The sequence below is a fragment of the Heterodontus francisci genome, chromosome 24, assembly GCF_036365525.1.
Source record: "Heterodontus francisci isolate sHetFra1 chromosome 24, sHetFra1.hap1, whole genome shotgun sequence".
Lineage (NCBI taxonomy): Eukaryota > Metazoa > Chordata > Chondrichthyes > Heterodontiformes > Heterodontidae > Heterodontus > Heterodontus francisci.
Window position 1 is genome coordinate 12,346,675 of NC_090394.1, and position 19,726 is coordinate 12,366,400.

Below are 19,726 nucleotides of genomic sequence, written 5' to 3' on the forward strand. Positions count from 1 at the left end.
ACACACTGTGTTTTGAGCTCCCCCTTTGTGAATTCTTGTTCACAGCTTTCCAATTATAAGGCAAAGAAATTAGCATAAACAGGCTTTCTTCAGTTTAAAGGAGAAACGTGATATTTATGAAACCTTAAGCTTAAACTCTAATATGGTTAATGCCTATGGATATATGTCACGCCCACCCTAGCATGCACACGTGATACACACTTGCAAATAGAGACAGATACGAGCAGAAGAAAAATAAAATGCAGAGGTTTGAGGCAGTCTCTAAAAGGGGGATTTCTTGTTACTGTTTCTGTGTTTCCAGCTCGCCATAGAGTCGTTGATTGTAGACAACTCTTACTTTTCGTTGGGGCCCAGTATTCTTCTTAAACCCTGTTCACTGTAGGAGACTTTTCTCTCTTAGGGTTCATATGTCCTCAATGGTTTCCGAATCTGGTGAGAGCGAGATGAGAGCAAACAGGAGAGAGGTATCACAGTAAAGGAGAAAAGTGCTTTCTAGAGTTCCAAATTCTGTTGGAAGCTCAAATTCAAAAAACTCCAACAGTCAGTCATGTGACTAAAACTGGTCTGACCACTTCTTCTGTGTATTGGGGAAGCAAAAGACTGGGTCCATTTGTTCCAAGACTGTCTTTCTTGTCATGGGCTTTCAATTTTAAATTTTAATATTCATGTGGCGAAATCATTTGTGCCTCAGTCTTGGCAGGTGGGGGGTTTGCCTGACACCTTCAAAGGAAAACAAGTGACTATGCCCAAAGCTCTCTGACAGGACATCTTGTCACAGCTTCACCAAAGCCATACGTGCATAGAATGAACAAGACGATTGGCACGAGATACTGTTTATTGACCAGGGATCAACTATGACATCGAAAATTTAATGAGGATGTGCGAGGCATGCCAGAGCCACCAGCCACATCAACATAAAGAACCTTTACATCCTCCAGAATTCCATCAGTCCCTTGGTCCAAAATTGCCACTTATCTATTTACTGTGAACAGAGACGACTTTATCCTAGTCACCGATTACTTTTGCAAATTTTCAATTGTCAGACAGGTAAAAGACACTTCAAGCGTAGTTGTCGCAGACACATTGAGTGCCATATTTAGTCTATTTGGCGCACCTGAAGAAATCATCTCTGACAATGGGCCACAGTATGCAGGCAAACTTTCAGGGACATGTGAGACAAATGGGGCATAAACCATGTGACATCCTGACCGCATTACCATAGGTGTAACGGTCTTGCCGAGCAAATGGCTCACACAGTCAACTCACTTACCCTGAAGTGTAGAACAACGAAACAAGATTTTCGTGTTGCCATGCTACACCTATGGATATGGGTTTACCATCACCAGCAGAGATCATGTTTGGCAGACAAGTGTGACCAACTCTACCAAGCCATCATCTGTCAAAATTCTCTGAGATGCAGAAGACACTGCTCGAAAAACAAATGAGAATGAAGATGGTGCATGACTGACACTCAGGGGCGGAACTACCTCAGCTACACGTAGGGCAAGAGATCAGGGTCGTACATTCCACAATGAGAACATGGTTACCCGCAGAGGTATCCAAAGTATGCAGTGAGCCTGGGTTCTACGAGATCACAACATCAAACGAAGCAGTGTTGAAAAGGAACCAAAGCCAACCAAGGGAAATGTGCATTACTCCAATAGCACACAGCAGACTCAAAAGAACATAGCTGACGATGAGGGTGTGATAGAACAACAGGACAACAACCAACACAGTGACAACATGCCTGCAAGCCAAAAACAGCCAAGAGTAAAATCTACATCACCAGAAGGTTACACCATAACCAGATTTGGAAGAGTTGTCAAACCCACCAAAACGATATATGGACTCTTAAGCTTCTATACTTGTAAATTTCACAATCTCTATCCATGTGTAAATAATTTTGATGTTATCTAATTTTATGTGTTTTTTACTTGTAGCTTACTTTTTTACATATGAGACTTATTTATTTAGAGATACAGCACTGAAACAGGCCCTTCGGCCCACTGAGTCTGTACTGACCAACAACCACCCATTTATACTAACCCTACAGTAATCCCATATTCCCTATCACCTCCCTACACTAGGGGCAATTTACAACGGCCAATTTACCTATCACCTGCAAGTCTTTTGGATGTGGGAGGAAACCAGAGCACCCGGCGAAAACCCACGCAGACATAGGGAGAACTTGCAAACTCCGCACAGGCAGTAACCAGAATCAAACCCGGGTCCCTGGAGCTGTGAGGCTGCGGTGCTAACCACTGTGCCACTGTGCCGCCCTTTGGAAAGAAAGGAAATGTTGTATGATTGCCTTTAATAGTGATTCCCTTTAAGATCTCAGAATGCTAATGAGCTAAGTACTGGTATGTAGTCATGTGACCACAAGTCAGATTGACTCTACAACTGTAACAGCCGAGCAGAAGTTTTTGTAAATAGTATGCTCTGTGCTGTATATACTTAATTAGCTGTTAATAAGCCTGTTAGAGATCTTCAGCCAACTGGACTCCACACACCTCATTTATGTTGCATCAGACAACATGAAGAAAGCTTCTCATTGCATGGTGGCAGCAGTGGAAAGAAAAGAGCTTCTTATTGCAACATTACATTTTGCTACCATAACAAGAGCTTCCTCCATGTTTGCACTCACTTTCCTCTCAGCTACCATGACTCCTTTATCCTCCATCAGTCCAGGCTGCCTCAGATCTTCAGTCCATCCCTCAAAGTGCATGGATGGATCCAAGGGGACAAGGGATATCCCTTGAAGATATGATGGCGCACCCCTCTACAGGAGCCCCAGACAGAGGCACAAAGGCGAAACAACCAATGCCACTTGATCAACAGGCGAACCATTGAGCAGGCCATTGGGTTTGTGAAGTTGAAATACTGGTGCTGGATTGGTTAGGTGGCACCTTCCAATATCCTCCTGCCAGGGTCTCTGTCATTGTGGTGGCCTGTTTTTCAATCCCGCTAGCTCTAAGACGACAGGAAACCCGTCTCCATACCAACTAAGGCTTTTCCACTTGAAAATTGCAATCTGAATCAGCTTCTCAGAGATGGCAGGTTTCAGACCAAAAACCAAACTAGGCTCTTGTTTCCCATCTCCATTTTGAAAATCCAGAACAACCTCATTACAGCCTTGGTTCAAACATGGACAAAAGAGCTGAACTCAAGAGGTGAGGTGAGAGTGACTGCCCTTGACATCTTCTTTCTTTCTTCTTTTTCTTTTGGGCCTCCTTATCTCGAGAGACAATGGATACGCGCCTGGAGGTGGTCAGTGGTTTGTGAAGCAGCGCCTGGAGTGGCTATAAAGGCCAATTCTGGAGTGACAGGCTCTTCCACAGGTGCTGCAGAGAAATTTGTTTGTTGGGGCTGTTGCACAGTTGGCTCTCCCCTTGCGCCTCTGTCTTTTTTCCTGCCAACTACTAAGTCTCTTCGACTCGCCACAATTTAGCCCTGTCTTTATGGCTGCCCGCCAGCTCTGGCGAATGCTGGCAACTGACTCCCACGACTTGTGATCAATGTCACACGATTTCATGTCGCGTTTGCAGACGTCTTTATAACGGAGACATGGACGGCCGGTGGGTCTGATACCAGTGGCGAGCTCGCTGTACAATGTGTCTTTGGGGATCCTGCCATCTTCCATGCGGCTCACATGGCCAAGCCATCTCAAGCGCCGCTGACTCAGTAGTGTGTATAAGCTGGGGGTGTTGGCCGCTTCAAGGACTTCTGTGTTGGAGATATAGTCCTGCCACCTGATGCCAAGTATTCTCCGAAGGCAGCGAAGATGGAATGAATTGAGACGTCGCTCTTGGCTGGCATACGTTGTCCAGGCCTCGCTGCCGTAGAGCAAGGTACTGAGGACACAGGCCTGATACACTCGGACTTTTGTGTTCCGTGTCAGTGCGCCATTTTCCCACACTCTCTTGGCCAGTCTGGACATAGCAGTGGAAGCCTTACCCATGCGCTTGTTGATTTCTGCATCTAGAGACAGGTTACTGGTGATAGTTGAGCCTAGGTAGGTGAACTCTTGAACCACTTCCAGAGCGTGGTCGCCAATATTGATGGATGGAGCATTTCTGACATCCTGCCCCATGATGTTCGTTTTCTTGAGGCTGATGGTTAGGCCAAATTCATTGCAGGCAGACGCAAACCTGTCGATGAGACTCTGCAGGCATTCTTCAGTGTGAGATGTTAAAGCAGCATCGTCAGCAAAGAGGAGTTCTCTGATGAGGACTTTCCGTACTTTGGACTTCGCTCTTAGACGGGCAAGGTTGAACAACCTGCCCCCTGATCTTGTGTGGAGGAAAATTCCTTCTTCAGAGGATTTGAACGCATGTGAAAGCAGCAGGGAGAAGAAAATCCCAAAAAGTGTGGGTGCGAGAACACAGCCCTGTTTCACACCACTCAGGATAGGAAAGGGCTCTGATGAGGAGCCACCATGTTGAATTGTGCCTTTCATATTGTCATGGAATGAGGTGATGATACTTAGTAGCTTTGGTGGACATCCGATCTTTTCTAGTAGTCTGAAGAGACCACGTCTGCTGACGAGGTCAAAGGCTTTGGTGAGATCAATGAAAGCAATGTAGAGGGGCATCTGTTGTTCACGGCATTTCTCCTGTATCTGACGAAGGGAGAACAGCATGTCAATAGTCGATCTCTCTGCACGAAAGCCACACTGTGCCTCAGGGTAGACGCGCTCGGCCAGCTTCTGGAGCCTGTTCAGAGCGACTCGAGCAAAGACTTTCCCCACTATGCTGAGCAGGGAGATTCCACGGTAGTTGTTGCAGTCACCGCGGTCACCTTTGTTTTTATAGAGGGTGATGATGTTGGCATCGCGCATGTCCTGGGGTACTGCTCCCTCGTCCCAGCACAGGCATAGCAGTTCATGTAGTGCTGAGAGTATAGCAGGCTTGGCACTCTTGATTATTTCAGGGGTAATGCTGTCCTTCCCAGGGGCTTTTCCGCTGGCTAGGGAATCAATGGCATCACTGAGTTCCGATTTGGTTGGCTGTATGTCCAGCTCATCCATGACTGGTAGAGGCTGGGCTGCATTGAGGGCAGTCTCAGTGACAGCATTCTCCCTGGAGTACAGTTCTAGGTAGTGCTCAACCCAGCGGTCCATCTGTTTGCGTTGGTCAGTGATTATGTCCCCCGATTTAGATTTGAGGGGGGTGATCTTCTTGATGGTTGGCCCAAGAGCTCTCTTCATGCCATCATACATTCCTCTGATGTTTCCGGTGTCTGAGGCCAGCTGAATATGACTGCATAGGTGTTGCCAGTAGTCGTTTGCGCAACGCCTAGCTGTTCTTTGTGCAGTACTTCTGGCTGCTTTAAGTGCTGCGGATGTTAAATCGCTGGGGGCTTTCTTGTAGTTCAAAAGTGCAATGCGCTTAGCGGCTATGACAGGTTCCAGCTCTTCATTATGAGATTGAAACCAGTCTGCATTTCTCTTCGCACTTTTGCCGTAGGTGGTCAAAGCTGACTCATAGATGGCGTCTCTGATGTGGGCCCACTTGGTCTCAGCATCCCCTGTGGGAGTGTTTTGAAGGGCTGTTACAAGTGAATTTAGAAATTTTTGTAACAGCTGTGGGTGAGAAATTCTGCTCGTGTTGATGCGCGGGCAGCCCTTCTGCTTGGAATGATGCAACTTCTTTGGTCTGAGTCTAACCTTGCTGCACACCAGGGAGTGGTCGGTGTCGCAGTCCGCACTGTGGAAGCTGCGTGTGATTTGAACACTGTTTAAGGCGGCTCGCCTTGTGACAATGAGGTCTAGCTGGTGCCAACGACGTGATCTTGGGTGCCTCCATGAAACCTGGTGACAGGGTTTAGTGTGAAAGAACGAGTTGGTGATGCAGAGGTTATGATAGGTACACAACTCAAGCAGTCTCTGCCCGTTCTCATTCATCCTTCCAACGCCATAGCGCCCAAGGCAGGAGGGCCATGAGTCATGGTCGGCCCCAACCCTGGCATTAAAGTCCCCCAGCAGGAATAGGTGTTCGGTGTTGGGGATGCTGCTAATGATGTTATGGAGTTGTTCATAGAACTGGTCTTTAGCTTCAGGTGCGGAACAGAGTGTTGGAGCATAGATGCTGAGTAGGTGTACTGGACCAGAGGTGGTGAGCAGTCGGATGGACAGTATGCGTTCCGAGCCATTTGAGGGAGGCTCTATCATGCTGAGCAAGGAGTTTCTGATGGCGAAGCCCACTCCATGCTGTCTTGGTTCTTCAGGATCCCTGCCCTGCCAGAAGAAGGTGTAGTCTTGCTCTGCTAGAGAGCCACTCGCGGGGAGGCGAGTCTCCTGAAGTGCTGCAATGTCTACATTGAGTCTACTGAGCTCGTTGTTAATGATGGCGGTCTTCCGAGAATCGTTGATTTGTGTAAGGTCTTCCGACAGGCCAGGACACATAGTTCTGACGTTCCAGCTTGCAAAGCGAAGGGCTGGTACCTTCTTTCCTTTTTTCATGTTGTTTGGTGCAGTGTATCAGTCCACCTTTCGGGCAATGACCCTGAGCTCCAAGCACCCATTGAAGCAGGCAGACTGTGGCGGGACAGAACCTTATTGACCGGGGGCTGCCCGGTTTGAGGCGGGCGGTAGCTGTCCAGTGAGGTGCAATGACCTCTCCCACCGACAAAGGCAACCCGTGGCGCCCAGTTTCTACGCCAATTTATCTGGACTTATAACCCGTAACTGCTGCCTTCCGTGTTGTTTCAGTCGCTGTGAGGCAACTATGGAGTGACCTCTCCATGGCGCATGCCTGGGCAAATTTATGGAGGTTGAGAGTTGCCCAGTCGTCAAAACCCCCCTCTCGGCCTTTCTGGTGGGGTCCAAAGGAGTGCAGGACACGACGTTTGGCACCAGTATGGCTGCAGGAACTGCCGGAAACATGCCAAAGGTGACACATGACCGCCTACGGGGTTCCGCTCCGGATTTTCTGTTAGGGTTTACTCCCTTAGCCTTGGTCTCTCCCGAGACGCCCACAAGGCAGTGGGGTTGTTGGGGCCCCTACACAGGTGTAGGATGGTGCCGGTGGGAGGAGGGGATGCAAGGGGGAGGGGTAGAGGGAGGGGGTGGGGGGGGTGCAGGGGAAGGGGGTGCGGGGTGAAGATGGTGCGAGGGGGGGGCGGGCTGGGACGGGGTTGTGAGGGGGTGAGCTGAGAGGGTGGAGCAGGGAAGGGGACGGGGGTGGGGGGGGGTGGAAGGGGGGTAAAGTGGGGGGGGAGGGGGGTGGAATCTGGTGCAGGTAATAAGCCATTTCCTCAGTGCCCACCATCGACGTCCGGAAAGCTCATCCACGTCCTTCGGGAGGTGAAGCATCATTTGGCAGACTTAGAGGTGATTACATTTGCTAAGGGTTTTTTTTTGCAGTGGTTTAAATAAAGGCATGCAGCATTGCCGACAGTGCGCTGCAGATGCTCTCCGAGCCATCTCCCGCGGGCGCTTTGAAGTTGCGGCCGGGGGGGCCGTTCGTGGATGTTTTGGGTGTTCGGGGCACCTTTTCACAGGACTTCACTCGGGTCCCGCAGCTCCTTCTTCACCTCAATGGACTTACCGCATGCCGTGGCTGCAGACACTCTGGACTGTGAAGACAGCAGGATCGGAGATTAAAGTATCGGCAGCTGTTCTCGTCAGTTTCATCCGGATCAATTTCATTGAGAAAACAAAGAGCAGGTGTGGCTGGGGGAGGGCAGTGGGCCCACGTAACATACACTAAACTAACTGTTAACTTTTAGATAGGGCTAAAATGAACTGATTTAAAGAGCCAGGGGAATTTAAACAGTTTAAGAGGGCAGATTGGGGAAGAAAACGTTAGGGATGGGAGCAGATGGCCATGGATAGAGTTGAACAGCAAGGGAGCTTCCTAGGGAGCTTCCAGCCCAGGAGCCATCTTGTAGGGGGACATCAAGGCAGCATTTAACCGAGTATGGCATCAAGGAGCCCGAGCAAAAATGGAGTCAATGGGAATCAGGAGGAAAACTTTTCACTGGTTGGAGTCATACCTAGCACAAAGGAAGATGGTTGTGGTTGTTGGAGGTCAATCATTTCTGCTCCAGGACATCACTGCAGGAGTTCCTTAGGGTAATGTCCTAGGCCCAACTATCTTCAGCTGCTTCATCAATGACTTTCCTTCAATCATAAGGTCAGAAGTGGGGATGTTCGCTGATAATTGCACAATGTTCAGCACCATTCGCAACTCCTCAGATACTGAAGCAGTCCGTGTAGAAGTGCAGCAAGACCTGGACAATATCCAGGCTTGGGCCGATAAGTGGCAAGTAACATTCACACCACACAAGTGCCAGGCAATGACCATCTCCAACAAGAGAGAATCTAACCATCTCCCCTTGACATTCAATGGCACGACCATCACTGAATCACCCACTATCAACATCCTAGGGGCTACCATTGACCAGAAACTGAACTGGAGTAGCCATATAAATACCATATCTACAAGAGCAGGTCAGAGGCTAGGAATCCTGCTGCGAGTAACTCACTTCCTGACTCCCCAAAGCCTGTCCACCATATACAATGCACAAATCGGAGATGTGATGGAATACTCTCCACTTGCCTGGATAGGTGCAGCTCCAACAACACTCAAGAAGCTCGACACCATCCAGGACAAAGCAGCCCACTTGATTGGCACCCCATCCACAAACATTCACTCCCTCCACCACCGACGCACCGTGGCAGCAGTGTGTACCATCTACAAGATGCACTGCAGCAACGCACCAAGTCTCATTAGACAGCACCTTCCAAACCCGCAACTTCTACCAACTAGAAGGACAAAAGCAGCAAATGCATGGGAACATCACCATCTGCAAGTTCCCCTCCAAGCCACACACCATCCTGATTTGGAACAATATCGCCATTCCTTCACTGTCGCTGGGTCAAAATCCTGGAACTCCCTTCCTAACAGCACTGTGGGTGTACCTACCCCACATGGACTGCAGCGGTTCAAGAAGGCAGCTCACCACCACCTTCTCAAGGGCAATTATGGATGGGCAATAAATGGTGGCCTGCCCAGCGATGCCCATATCTTATGAATGAATAAAAAAAAAATTAAAAATTCGATACCTCTTGTCATGAAAGAAGCTAATGGAAAACTGGGTTTTATGCTACTTTAAATGTCTTATGAACTTTAGTGCTCAAATCATGCTGCTGTTTCACATCACCCAGCTTCTCACCTGTCAAAGTACACATATTACTTTTCCTTTTTAACCATTAATTATTTTATTTTGAGATAAAGCACTGAAACAGGCCCTTCAGCCCACCGAGTCTGTGCTGACCAAAAACCACCCATTTATACTAATCCTACATTAATCCCATATTCCCTACCACATCCCCACTATTCTCCTACAATCTACCTACACTAGGAGCAATTTACAATGGCCAATTTACCTATCAACCTGCAAGTTTTCGGCTGTGGGAGGAAACCAGAACACCCAGCAGAAACCCACACATTCACAGGGAGAACTTGCAAACTCTGCATAGGCAGTACCCAGAATCCAACCCAGGTCGCTGGAGCTGTGAGGTTGCGGTGCTAACCACTGCACCACTGTGCCGCCCACCCTTATATGCCACCTCACGCTAAAAATAAATTGAATTTCATCTGCCATTTTGTTGCTTATTCCATCATTTTACCAATGTCCACCTGCAGCTTCCTTTGGTCTTCAGAATTATTTGCTCTGCCTTCCATTTTAGTATCATCTGCACATTTGGACATTACTCCCTTGAGCCCTGTATCCAAATTATTGATACATGCAATGAACAGAGGTTGTCCCAGAGCAGAACCCTGTAGGATTCTAGTATCTACTTCAAACTACTCGAGAAACTGCTATTCCACTGCATTTCCCTCATCAACCATATCTGTTATCTCCTCAAAGCTCTACCTGGTTACTTAAACATGTTCTTTCTTTCTGATATCCATGTTAGCTGCTTCTAATTCTTTCCCCTTCATCACGATATTTAATAATATCATCTTTAAATGGTTCCAACATTTCAGATGTTAAACTAACTGGCCTGCCATTACCCAGGCTTGTTTTGTTCTCCTTTTAAAAATGAATATTGCACTGAACAGTCACCAAACATCCACTCTCAGACCCTGAAATAATCTGGGGCTCTGCAATTTCATCGCCTATTTCCCTCAGCATCCTTAGATATATCTCATCATGTCTGGCGTGTTGTCCTCTTTTCACAAAACTAACTTGTCTAATACTTTTCATCTAGTGATTACCTACGTTTGGTATGATTAAGAGGATAGATTGTGAGAAGCAGTTATATAAATTGGGTATGTACTCACTGGAAAAACAAAGATTGAGTGGTGATATAACTGCTGATTTTAGGACTTTACAGGGATGATAGCAGAGAGGGGGAATAGATTTAAAGCAATTGGTAGAAGAATTAGAGGGGAGTTGAGGAGTTTTTTGTTTGTTCAGAAGGTGGTGAGGGTCTGGAACTCACTGCTTGAAAGGGTGGTAGATGCAGAAACCCTCATTGCATTTAAAAAGTACTTGGATCTGCACTTGAGGTGTTATAACCTACAAGGCTACGGACCAAGAGCTGGAAGCTGGAATTAGACTGGATAGCACTTCTTAGGTCACCATAGATATGATGGGCTGAACAGCCTCTTTTTGTGCCACAAATCTTTCCATGTTTCTATATTAGATAATCTGGACAATGACAATCTATTTCAGCTTTTGCAGAAGCAGAAGACATGGCCTAAACTTGAAGGGAAGTAGATTCAAAACAAACCTGCAGAAATTATTTCCATGAGATCAATCTATGGAAGAGGCTCCCAAGGGTGATGGTGAAAACAGTATTGATTCAGTCAAATGTAAAATTAGACAGATTTCTTTCAGAAAATAATATTTTAGGACACAGTATGTGAGTAATTTAAGATGTAACGTGGTAATTGTAGCATGTTTGAGAGCAAAAAGGTGATTTTCGACTTTTGGTTCCCAAAGCTTTCCATCACTGGGGTTTTCCTCTCCTCATGTCTGGGTGCATTGTGGACTAATTGGTAGAGATTGATTGCTGTAATTCATCAACAACTCCATTAATATTGTATCATGCAACTTCCGGGATGGTAGAAGGCAAACTAGAATGACCTTAGTCTTTTCTCATCGAGGAATTCCTATGTTCTCATTTCACTTGTAACCAATTCAGGATTTACCTCCTCCCAAATATCCTTCCATTTTGTTAACACTAGGGCAGCACAGTGGCGCAGTGGTTAGCACCGCAGCCTCACAGCTCCAGTGACCCGGGTTCAATTCTGGGTACTGCCTGTGTGGAGTTTGTAAGTTCTCCCTGTGTTTGCGTGGGTTTCCTCCGGGTGCTCCGGTTTCCTCCCACATGCCAAAGACTTGCAGGTTGATAGGTAAATTGGCCATTAGCAATTGCCCCTAGTGTAGGTAGGTGGTAGGGAAATATAGGGACAGGTGGGGATGTGGTAGGAATATGGGATTAGTGTAGCATTAGTATAAATGGGTGGTTGATGGTCGGCACAGACTCGGTGGGCCGAAGGGCCTGTTTCAGTGCTGTATCTCTAAACTAAACTAATGAGGAATTGTTAAGCATCCCAGCTAATTTCCAATTATCCTCTGGTAACTCAGTGTCGTCTCCTGTCAAAGATCCCACCTAATATTTAACAATTCTCTTCTTAGTGATCATTTATAGAATATTTTAATACTCTGTAATATATTAAGATACTCTTCTCACAATTAGTTAGACAGAGATATAGCATTATGCATAATGTTAACATCAAACCATTCAGTGCTGTATGAAACTCCCCTCGATAATTTAGTATCTTCTAATATTGTGACTGAACCCTATCCAGAAAGAGAGGATGCATCAACTGGAGTAAAAGAGACAAAATGCGGCATTTAATATTCGGTGATTAATGGGCATTAAAATTAAACACAGCAAGCAAAAATTATATTTTAGGCCAGAGTAATGATATATAGATATGTGTATAATTCTGTAGTCTATTTTGTTTGAACCAATAAGCCGAGAGCATGAGTCCAAAGGTTGTGTAGCCTGCCTGGTGCCAGGGTTTGGGACATCTACTCAGGGCTGGACAGGAACGTTTAGGTGGAAGGGGAGAGTCCAGTTGTCGTAGTCCATGTATGTACCAATGACATAGGTAGGACTAGAAAAGAGGTCGTGCTTCGACAGTATGAGGAGCTAGGCAACAAATTGAAGAGCAGAGCCTCAAGGGTAATAATCTCTGGATTATTACCTGAACCACATGCCAATTGGCAGAGGGCACATAATATTAGTGAAATGAATACATGTCTCAAAGACTGGTGTGGGAGAAGTTCATGGATCACTGACACCAATACTGGGGAAAGTGGGGACTGTACCGTTGGGATGGTCTGCACCTGAACCATGCTGGGACCTGCCGTCTAGCAAACCATATAACAAGTGAAGTAGAGAGGGATTTAAACTAAACAAGCGGGAGAGGGATCAAGCTTGGGTAGATGTAGCAAATCAAGGGGTCGAGTCAAGGCAGTAGAGCAGAATAGTAATATGGGAAATGTAGATCAGAGAATGGCAGGAAGGGACAGAGAGAAAAAACCTAAGTACACACCTACAGGCAAGAGTAGATGTTACAAAGATAACAAAAAGACAAAACTAACGGCTCTGTATCTGAATGCACATAGCACTCATAACAAAGTAGACAAACTGATAGCACACATTGAAGTAAATAAATATGATCTGATAGCCATTACAGAGATGTGGCTGCAGGATGACAAGGATTGGGTCCTGAATATTGAGGGGTATATGACATTCAAGAAGAATAGGAAGCTAGGTAAAGGTGGAGGGGTAACACTGTTAATCAAGGATGGCAATGGTGCAATATTTGGAGATGACCTTGGTTCAGGAGATCAGGATATAGAATCGGTTTGGGTGGAGATGAGGAATAGTAGGGGAAAGAAGTCACTAGTGGGAGTGGTCTACAGGCCCCCGAACAGTAATCACAATGTAGGACGAAGTATACAAGAAGAAATATTGGGTGCTTTTGATAAAGGGACGGCAATAATCATAGGTGATTTTAACCTACATATAAACTGGAAAAATCAGATTGGCAATAGTAGCCTGGATGAGGAGTTCACAGAATGCTTTTGAGGTAGTTTCTTAGAGCAGCACATTCTGGGACCAACCAGAGAGCAGATTATATTGGATTTGGTATTATGTAATGCGACAGGATTAATTAATGACCTCAGAGTAAAGGCACCTCTCGGTAGCAGCAACCACAATATGAGTGAATTTTACATCCAGTTTGATAGAGAGAGAAGTGGGTTTAAGACTAGTATTTTAAATTTCAATAAGGGCAACTATGTGGGCATGAAAGCTGAGCTAGCTGAAGTGAACTGGGTTACTATACTAGGAGATAGATCAATTGAGAAGCAGTGGCATACATATAAGGGGATATTTCAGAATATTCAGTATAAGTATATTCCTACTATAAAGAAAAATTCTAAAGGGTGGACCCACCATCAGTGATCCACTAAAGAAGTTAAGGAAAGCATCAAACTTAATGAAAAAGCATATAATTGTGCAAAGGTAGGTGGCAGGTCAGATGATTGGTCAGAATATAAAGAACGGCAGTGAGTGACTAAAAGGTTAATCAGGAGAAAGACTATGAGAGGAAGTTAGCTAGAAATGTAAGAACAGATATCAAGAGTTTCTACAGGTAATTGAAAAGGAAAAGAGTAAGTAAAGTGAGTGTTGGTCCTCTAGAGAGTGAGATTGGGGAGTTAATAGTAGATAATAAGGAAATGGCGGACGAAATTAACAAATATTTTGCTACGGTCTTCACTATAGAGGATACAAAAAACATTCAAGTAATAGCTGTAAATCAGGAGGTGGAAGGAAGAGAGGAACTTGGTGAAATTACAATCAGCAGAGAAGTGGTACTGAGCAAATTGATGGAACTGCGGGATGACAAGTCCTTGGGTCTTGATGGGCTTCATCCTAGCGTCTTAAAAGAGGTGGTTAATGAGGTAGCAGATGCGTTGGTGTTAATTTTTCAAAATTGTCTGGATTCTGGAGAGGTTCCATCAGACTGGAAAGTAGCAAATATAACCCCTCTATTCAAGAAGTGGGGGGATACAGAAAACAGGTAACTAACTATAGGCCAGTTAGCTTGACGTCTGTTGTGGGGAAGATGTTAGAATTGATCATTAAGGAGGCTACAGCTGGGCACTTAGAAAAACTCAAGGTAATCGGGAATAGTCAGCATGGTTTTGTCAAAGTGAAATCTTGTTTAACCAATTTATTGGAGTTCTTTGAAGGAGTAATATGTGCTGGGGATAAAGGAGAGCCTGCTAACATACTGTATTTGATTTCCAGAAGGCATTTGACAAAACGCCACATAAAAAGTTATTGCACAAAGTAGGAGCTTATGGTGTAGGGGGTAACATATTGGCATGGATAGAAGATTGCCTGGCTTGTAGAAAACAGAAAGTATGCATAAATGAGTCCTTTTCTGATTGATAGGATGTCACGAGTGGAGTCCTGCAGGGGTCTGTGCTGGAGCCTCAACTTTTTACGATTTATATCAATGACTTAGATGAGAGGATCAATGGCATGGTAGCTAAATTTGCAGATGACACTGAAATAGCTAGGAAAGAATGTTGTGAAGAGGACGTTGCAGACTGATATAGGTAGGTTGCAAGTGGGCAAAAATCTGGCAGATGGAGTGTAATGTGGAAAAATGTGAAGTTATTCACTTTGGCAGGAAGAATAAAAAAGCAGCATATTACTTAAACGGAGAACGACGGCAGAATTCCGAGGTGCAGAGGGATCTAGGTGTTCTAGTGCATGAATCACAAATAGTTAGTATGCAGGTACAGCAAGTAAAAAAGATGAGAGGAATTGAAAATAAAAGAAAGGAAGTTATGCTTCAGTCATACAGGGCCTTGGTGAGACCACATCTCAAATACTGTGTGCAGTTTCGGTCTCCTTATTGAAGGATGTGAATATGTTGGAGGCAGTACAGAGGAGGTTTACCAGATTGATACCTGTACTGAGCAGGCTGTCTTATGACAAAAGGTTGGACAGACTGGGTTTGCTTTCACTGGAGTTTAGAAGAGTGAGGGGAGATTTGACTGAAGTTTCTAAGATCCTGAACAGTCTTGACAAGGTGGATGTTTCTTCTTGCGGATAAGTCTAGAACTAGTCAGAGATTGGAGAGACATACAGCACTGAAACAGGCCCTTCGGCCAACTGAATCCATGCTGACCATCAACCACCCATTTATACTAATCCTACATTACTCCCATTTTTCCCTCTCACATCCCCACCTCAATTTTCCTACCACCTACCTACACTAGGGGCAATTTTTTTTTACAATGGCTAATTAACTTATCAACCTACAAGTCTTTGGCACGTGGGAGGAAACTGGAGCACCCGGCAGAAACCCACACAGTCACAGGGAGAACTTGCAAACTCCACACAGGCACTACCCAGAACCGAACACAGGTCATTGGAACTGTGGTGCTAGCCACTGCACCACTGTGCTGCCCTAGGGTGCACTGTTTTAAAATTAGGGGGTCACCCTTTTCGGACAGAGACAAGGAGAATTTTTTTCTCTCAGTGGGTTGTGTGACTTTGGAATTCTCTGCCTCAGAAGGTGGTAAAGGCGGGGTCATTGAATATTTTTAAGGCGGAGTTCGATAGATTCTTGTTAGGCAAGGGAATCAAAGATAATCAGGGGTGAGATGGGAGCGTGGAATTTGAGACACAAACAGATCAGCCATGATCTTATTGAATGGCAGAGCAGGCTTAATGGGCCGAATGGCCTACTCCTAATTCGTATGGTCGTAAGTGACATTTGCCACCAAATAATCATGTTTCTGACAAGTAACCCTTTCGCAAGGAGGTACCCTTAAAAGAATTGGCTCAGGACAAAGTGAAAATGCAAGCAGGTAAAGAATATTCTTCTATTTTGTCAGTCAGTAAAAGCCAATATGTCCAGTGGTGCTCACCACTCTGTGCTTCTGAGAGCAAACAAAACGTTTCATATTCTCTGATTTCAAGTCAAAATGATCATTAACTCAATATGTTTTACAATACATAAATTAGCCAGTTATAAAGTATTTATTAACAAGATAATCTAAAGCATTGCAACAGTGTTTCAAATAAAATGTGCAGAAGGTGGAGTTTGGCAACATTTCTCAAAGAGGATATCTTTGCTGACAGTTGTAAGTGAAACAGATGATTGGCTTTTAACTCGCTGTTGCCTCTTATCATTGTATTTGCATTAAATCAATAGATTTTGAATAGAGACCAGCAACCAATCGGACAAATGAGGACAGAAGGGCGGGACTAGGAGAAATGTAATAAAAACAGGTGAAAAGCAACCAGAGACATCTCGAGTGTGTTGACAAGACTGAGAGTGACAAGAGCCGCAACCATGCCAACCTCTGAATACTCAGCAGCTGAAAAAGCCGAGCTGGCCGCTCTCTCCACGGTGCTGGGGCAGAATGCAGAAGCTTTCGGTGCGGAAGCTTTGGCCAGGTAATTTAATTCGGTTTATAATCTCTGCAAAGTACTTTTTGAAAGAATCTGTGATGATAAATATTTGATTTCATTGTCCTGGAATCTTGAGACAACTAAAATGCAATGAAATTCTCTACACAGAAACAAATACTTGCTAAAGCTGTGATTGGTGGTCTCAGAATAAACAAATGTAATCCTTCATGAGATTCTAATGTGTCCGTATGTTAGCTCATCAATTAATATCTAGTTACTTTGTATTTCAGAGTAAACTTTAAATATTGAAATCTGAATAATGACTTTGGGTTGGGTAGGTATTGGTACTTTAAAAGATGGAATCATGATTTTTTATTTTGTGTTCCTAAAGGATGTTTGCAGTTTATGCTGCAACCAAGTCTTACTTCAAGGACTACAAAGACTTCAGTGCTGCCGCTCCAAGTATCAAAATCCATGGTGACAAGGTAGTTACAGCTCTGGCACATGCGTGTGACCACTTGGACAACCTGCAGGAACACCTGTTGAAACTTGCCAAGTTCCATGGTTTACAACTTAAGGTGGATCCTGCCAACTTTCCGGTAAGTAACTGGTTCATAACTTCTTCCTCCTCTCCATTTCACCAAACTTTGAGCTGATGATCAGAACAGTAAGTGGACATTTAGATTGATTTATTTGAAATGACATTAAATGTCAGTCAGAAAATGTTTGCCTTTAACAGGGAATATTTTGGTCTTGTACACAATTTGAGGCGGTAGTAAAAGTTCAAAAAGTTCGGCATTCATTTCGCGTTTAAAATGTATTGAGAACATCTTCCGAGAAATATTCCGTCGGAAAAACACAAAGGGACCGCGCACTTCCAAAAAAAAATTCACTGGCGGACCCCAAAAATATTGGAGGGAACGTTGTTTCCGATTAATATTTCTATTGTTTTTTTTACAGTATCTTTCCTACTGCCTCGAGGTAGTCCTCGCCGTCCACCTGACAGAATTCTCTCCTGAAACCCATTGTGCACTTGACAAATTCCTGACCAATGTTTGCCAAGAACTCAGCTCTCGATACCGTTAAAATGCAGCCAAAAACTTGCGGTGGAAAGCAGCGAATTCTCATCCTTCAAACCTCCGTGTGTACTTTCCCTCAAACTGCCTGGCAACAAATCCTCATTCTTCGAAACACAATTGTTTTTGCTGTAGCTCGCATTGTTTAATCCAGTTTCCATATTTCATCATTGATTCATTTTACTTTTCTCATTGTTAAAATGCATCAATCGAAATTATTACTGAGGAAAAATAAACTTTTGCTTTCATGAATGTTACATGGTTTGTTGTGGCTGACTTCCATAAACACACTTCATTTACGAATAAAAACAGGCAGACGTGTTTGCTGGCATATTTTTATTTTATTTATTTTATTTTTATTTAGAGATACAGCAGTGAAACAGGCCCTTCGGCTCACCGAGTCTGTGCCGACCATTAACCACCCATTTATACCAATCCTACACTAATCCCATATTCCTACCACATCCCCACCTTCTCCATATTCCCCTACCACCTACCTATACTAGGGGCAATTTATAATGGCCAATTTACCTATCAACCTGCAAGTCTTTGGCTGTGGGAGGAAACCGGAGCACCCGGCGAAAACCCACGCGGTCACAGGCAGTATCTGTTGTGTGGCACTGTATCAAATTCCACATCAACAGCATTATCCTCACCAACCCTGTATGTTACCTCCTCAAAAAACTCCAGCAAGTTAGTTAAACATGATTTTCCCTTAAGAAATCTATGCTGGCTTTCTTTAATTAACGCGCATTTTTTCAGATGACTGTTGATTTTGTCCCAAATTATTTTTTTCCAGAAGTTTTCCCACCACTGAAGTTAAACTGACTGGCCTGTTGTTGCTGAGCATTTCTTTACACCCTGACTGGAAAAATTATGGCCAGTGCCTCTGCGATTTCCACCCTAACTTCCCTCAGTATCCTTAGATGCATCTCATCCGGCCCCGGTACCTTATCCACTTTAAGTACAGTCGGCCTCGCTAATACTTCCTTTTTATCAATTATTAACCCCTCTAGTGTCTGACTTACCTCCTCTTTCAACATTCCCTGGGTTGTCTCTTCTTTCTTGGTAAAAACAAAGTATTCATTTAATACCTCAGCTATGCTCTTTGCCTCCATGTGTAAATCCCCTTTCTGGGTCTCTAATCATCCCCACTTCTCCTTTTACCACCCATTTATTATTTGTATGCCTATAGAAAACTTTAGGATTTCCTTTATTGCCAGCTGCCATGCTCTCTCTTTGCTTCTCTTATTTGCATTTTCTGTTTAAACTTTCTATATTTAAATTTTTACCAGTTACTGATACAGTCAATCATAGACTCTATTTTTATCCCTGAATAAAATACACCAACCAGGTTTCTTTAATCAACAACAAAATTATCAGTTTATTATAAAACAAGACATAACCAGTAATGAAGCAAAGCATAAACACACAGATTGAAATATGAAAGTTCCCTTTTTACCTTAGCCCCTCACACACACACACACATACACCAATTAATGGAAAAATAAAGAGACCTTTGCTTCAGCACTCTATTACAAAAAAAAAGACAAACAAAGAATACTTTGGCCAAATATTTGCTAATTCTTGAAGAAAAAAGAGAAGATATGGAAAGATGTCAGATGTCCTTTGTTTTGGTTTGGCGCCCAAATACACAGAGACGGCTGTCACTGGAATATTCCTCGAACAGTTCTTTTCAGGCAACGTCGAGGATTTATCAAGCATGTTTTCCAGCATCACAGGAGAAATATGGCAACAGGGGTTTCAGGCAGGTCTTTCAGGAGGAAAGCATCATCAATTTTTTTGCTCCTTACACTCGTTTCTCAGAGCTTCTCAAAGAGATGGAAAAGGCTAAGTTGGGGTTTACCTTTGGCAGGTTGATTTTTTAACTCCTTTTCAAAACATTGTCCATACCCCAGCTGCCAGTCCAAAGTGGAACCAAAAAACAAATCTCAGGCGTCAAACCTCCTGACCCCTATAAATTTTGACCTGTCACTTCTTAGTAAATATCTTTCTCCAGGTCAATAAGTCCCCGCTATGTACTTGTTGGAAAACAAGTGCCTTCCAGTAACTGTTAGTCACAAACCATATCCAAAAGACCTTCCGAAAAGTAAACCAAGGTAGTGTGGTCAAGGGAATGCCAAACATTTTTTAAGAGGCCGAAAGCCATTTTGAT

General features: G+C 44.3%; 1 protein-coding gene across 1 annotated transcript; it reads left to right on the top strand.

The window, feature by feature from the left end:
* Positions 1-16,360: 16,360 nt before the first annotated feature.
* LOC137383198 (hemoglobin subunit alpha-like) lies at positions 16,361-17,807 on the top strand. Its single transcript, XM_068055672.1, has 3 exons — positions 16,361-16,519; positions 16,866-17,073; positions 17,435-17,807. The coding sequence occupies exons 1-3, from the start codon at positions 16,416-16,418 to the stop codon at positions 17,558-17,560; spliced, it is 438 nt and encodes a 145-aa protein (XP_067911773.1). The 5' UTR covers positions 16,361-16,415; the 3' UTR covers positions 17,561-17,807.
* Positions 17,808-19,726: the final 1,919 nt, after the last annotated feature.

Bases quoted from the DNA above. Each gene is read 5' to 3' on its own strand.
- LOC137383198 (XM_068055672.1), top strand. From the start codon at position 16,416: ATGCCAACCTCTGAATACTCAGCAGCTGAAAAAGCCGAGCTGGCCGCT. The intron at 16,520-16,865 runs GTAATTTAATTC...GTGTTCCTAAAG, and splicing joins GGTGCGGAAGCTTTGGCCAG to GATGTTTGCAGTTTATGCTG. The intron at 17,074-17,434 runs GTAAGTAACTGG...TTTTTTTTACAG, and splicing joins TGGATCCTGCCAACTTTCCG to TATCTTTCCTACTGCCTCGA.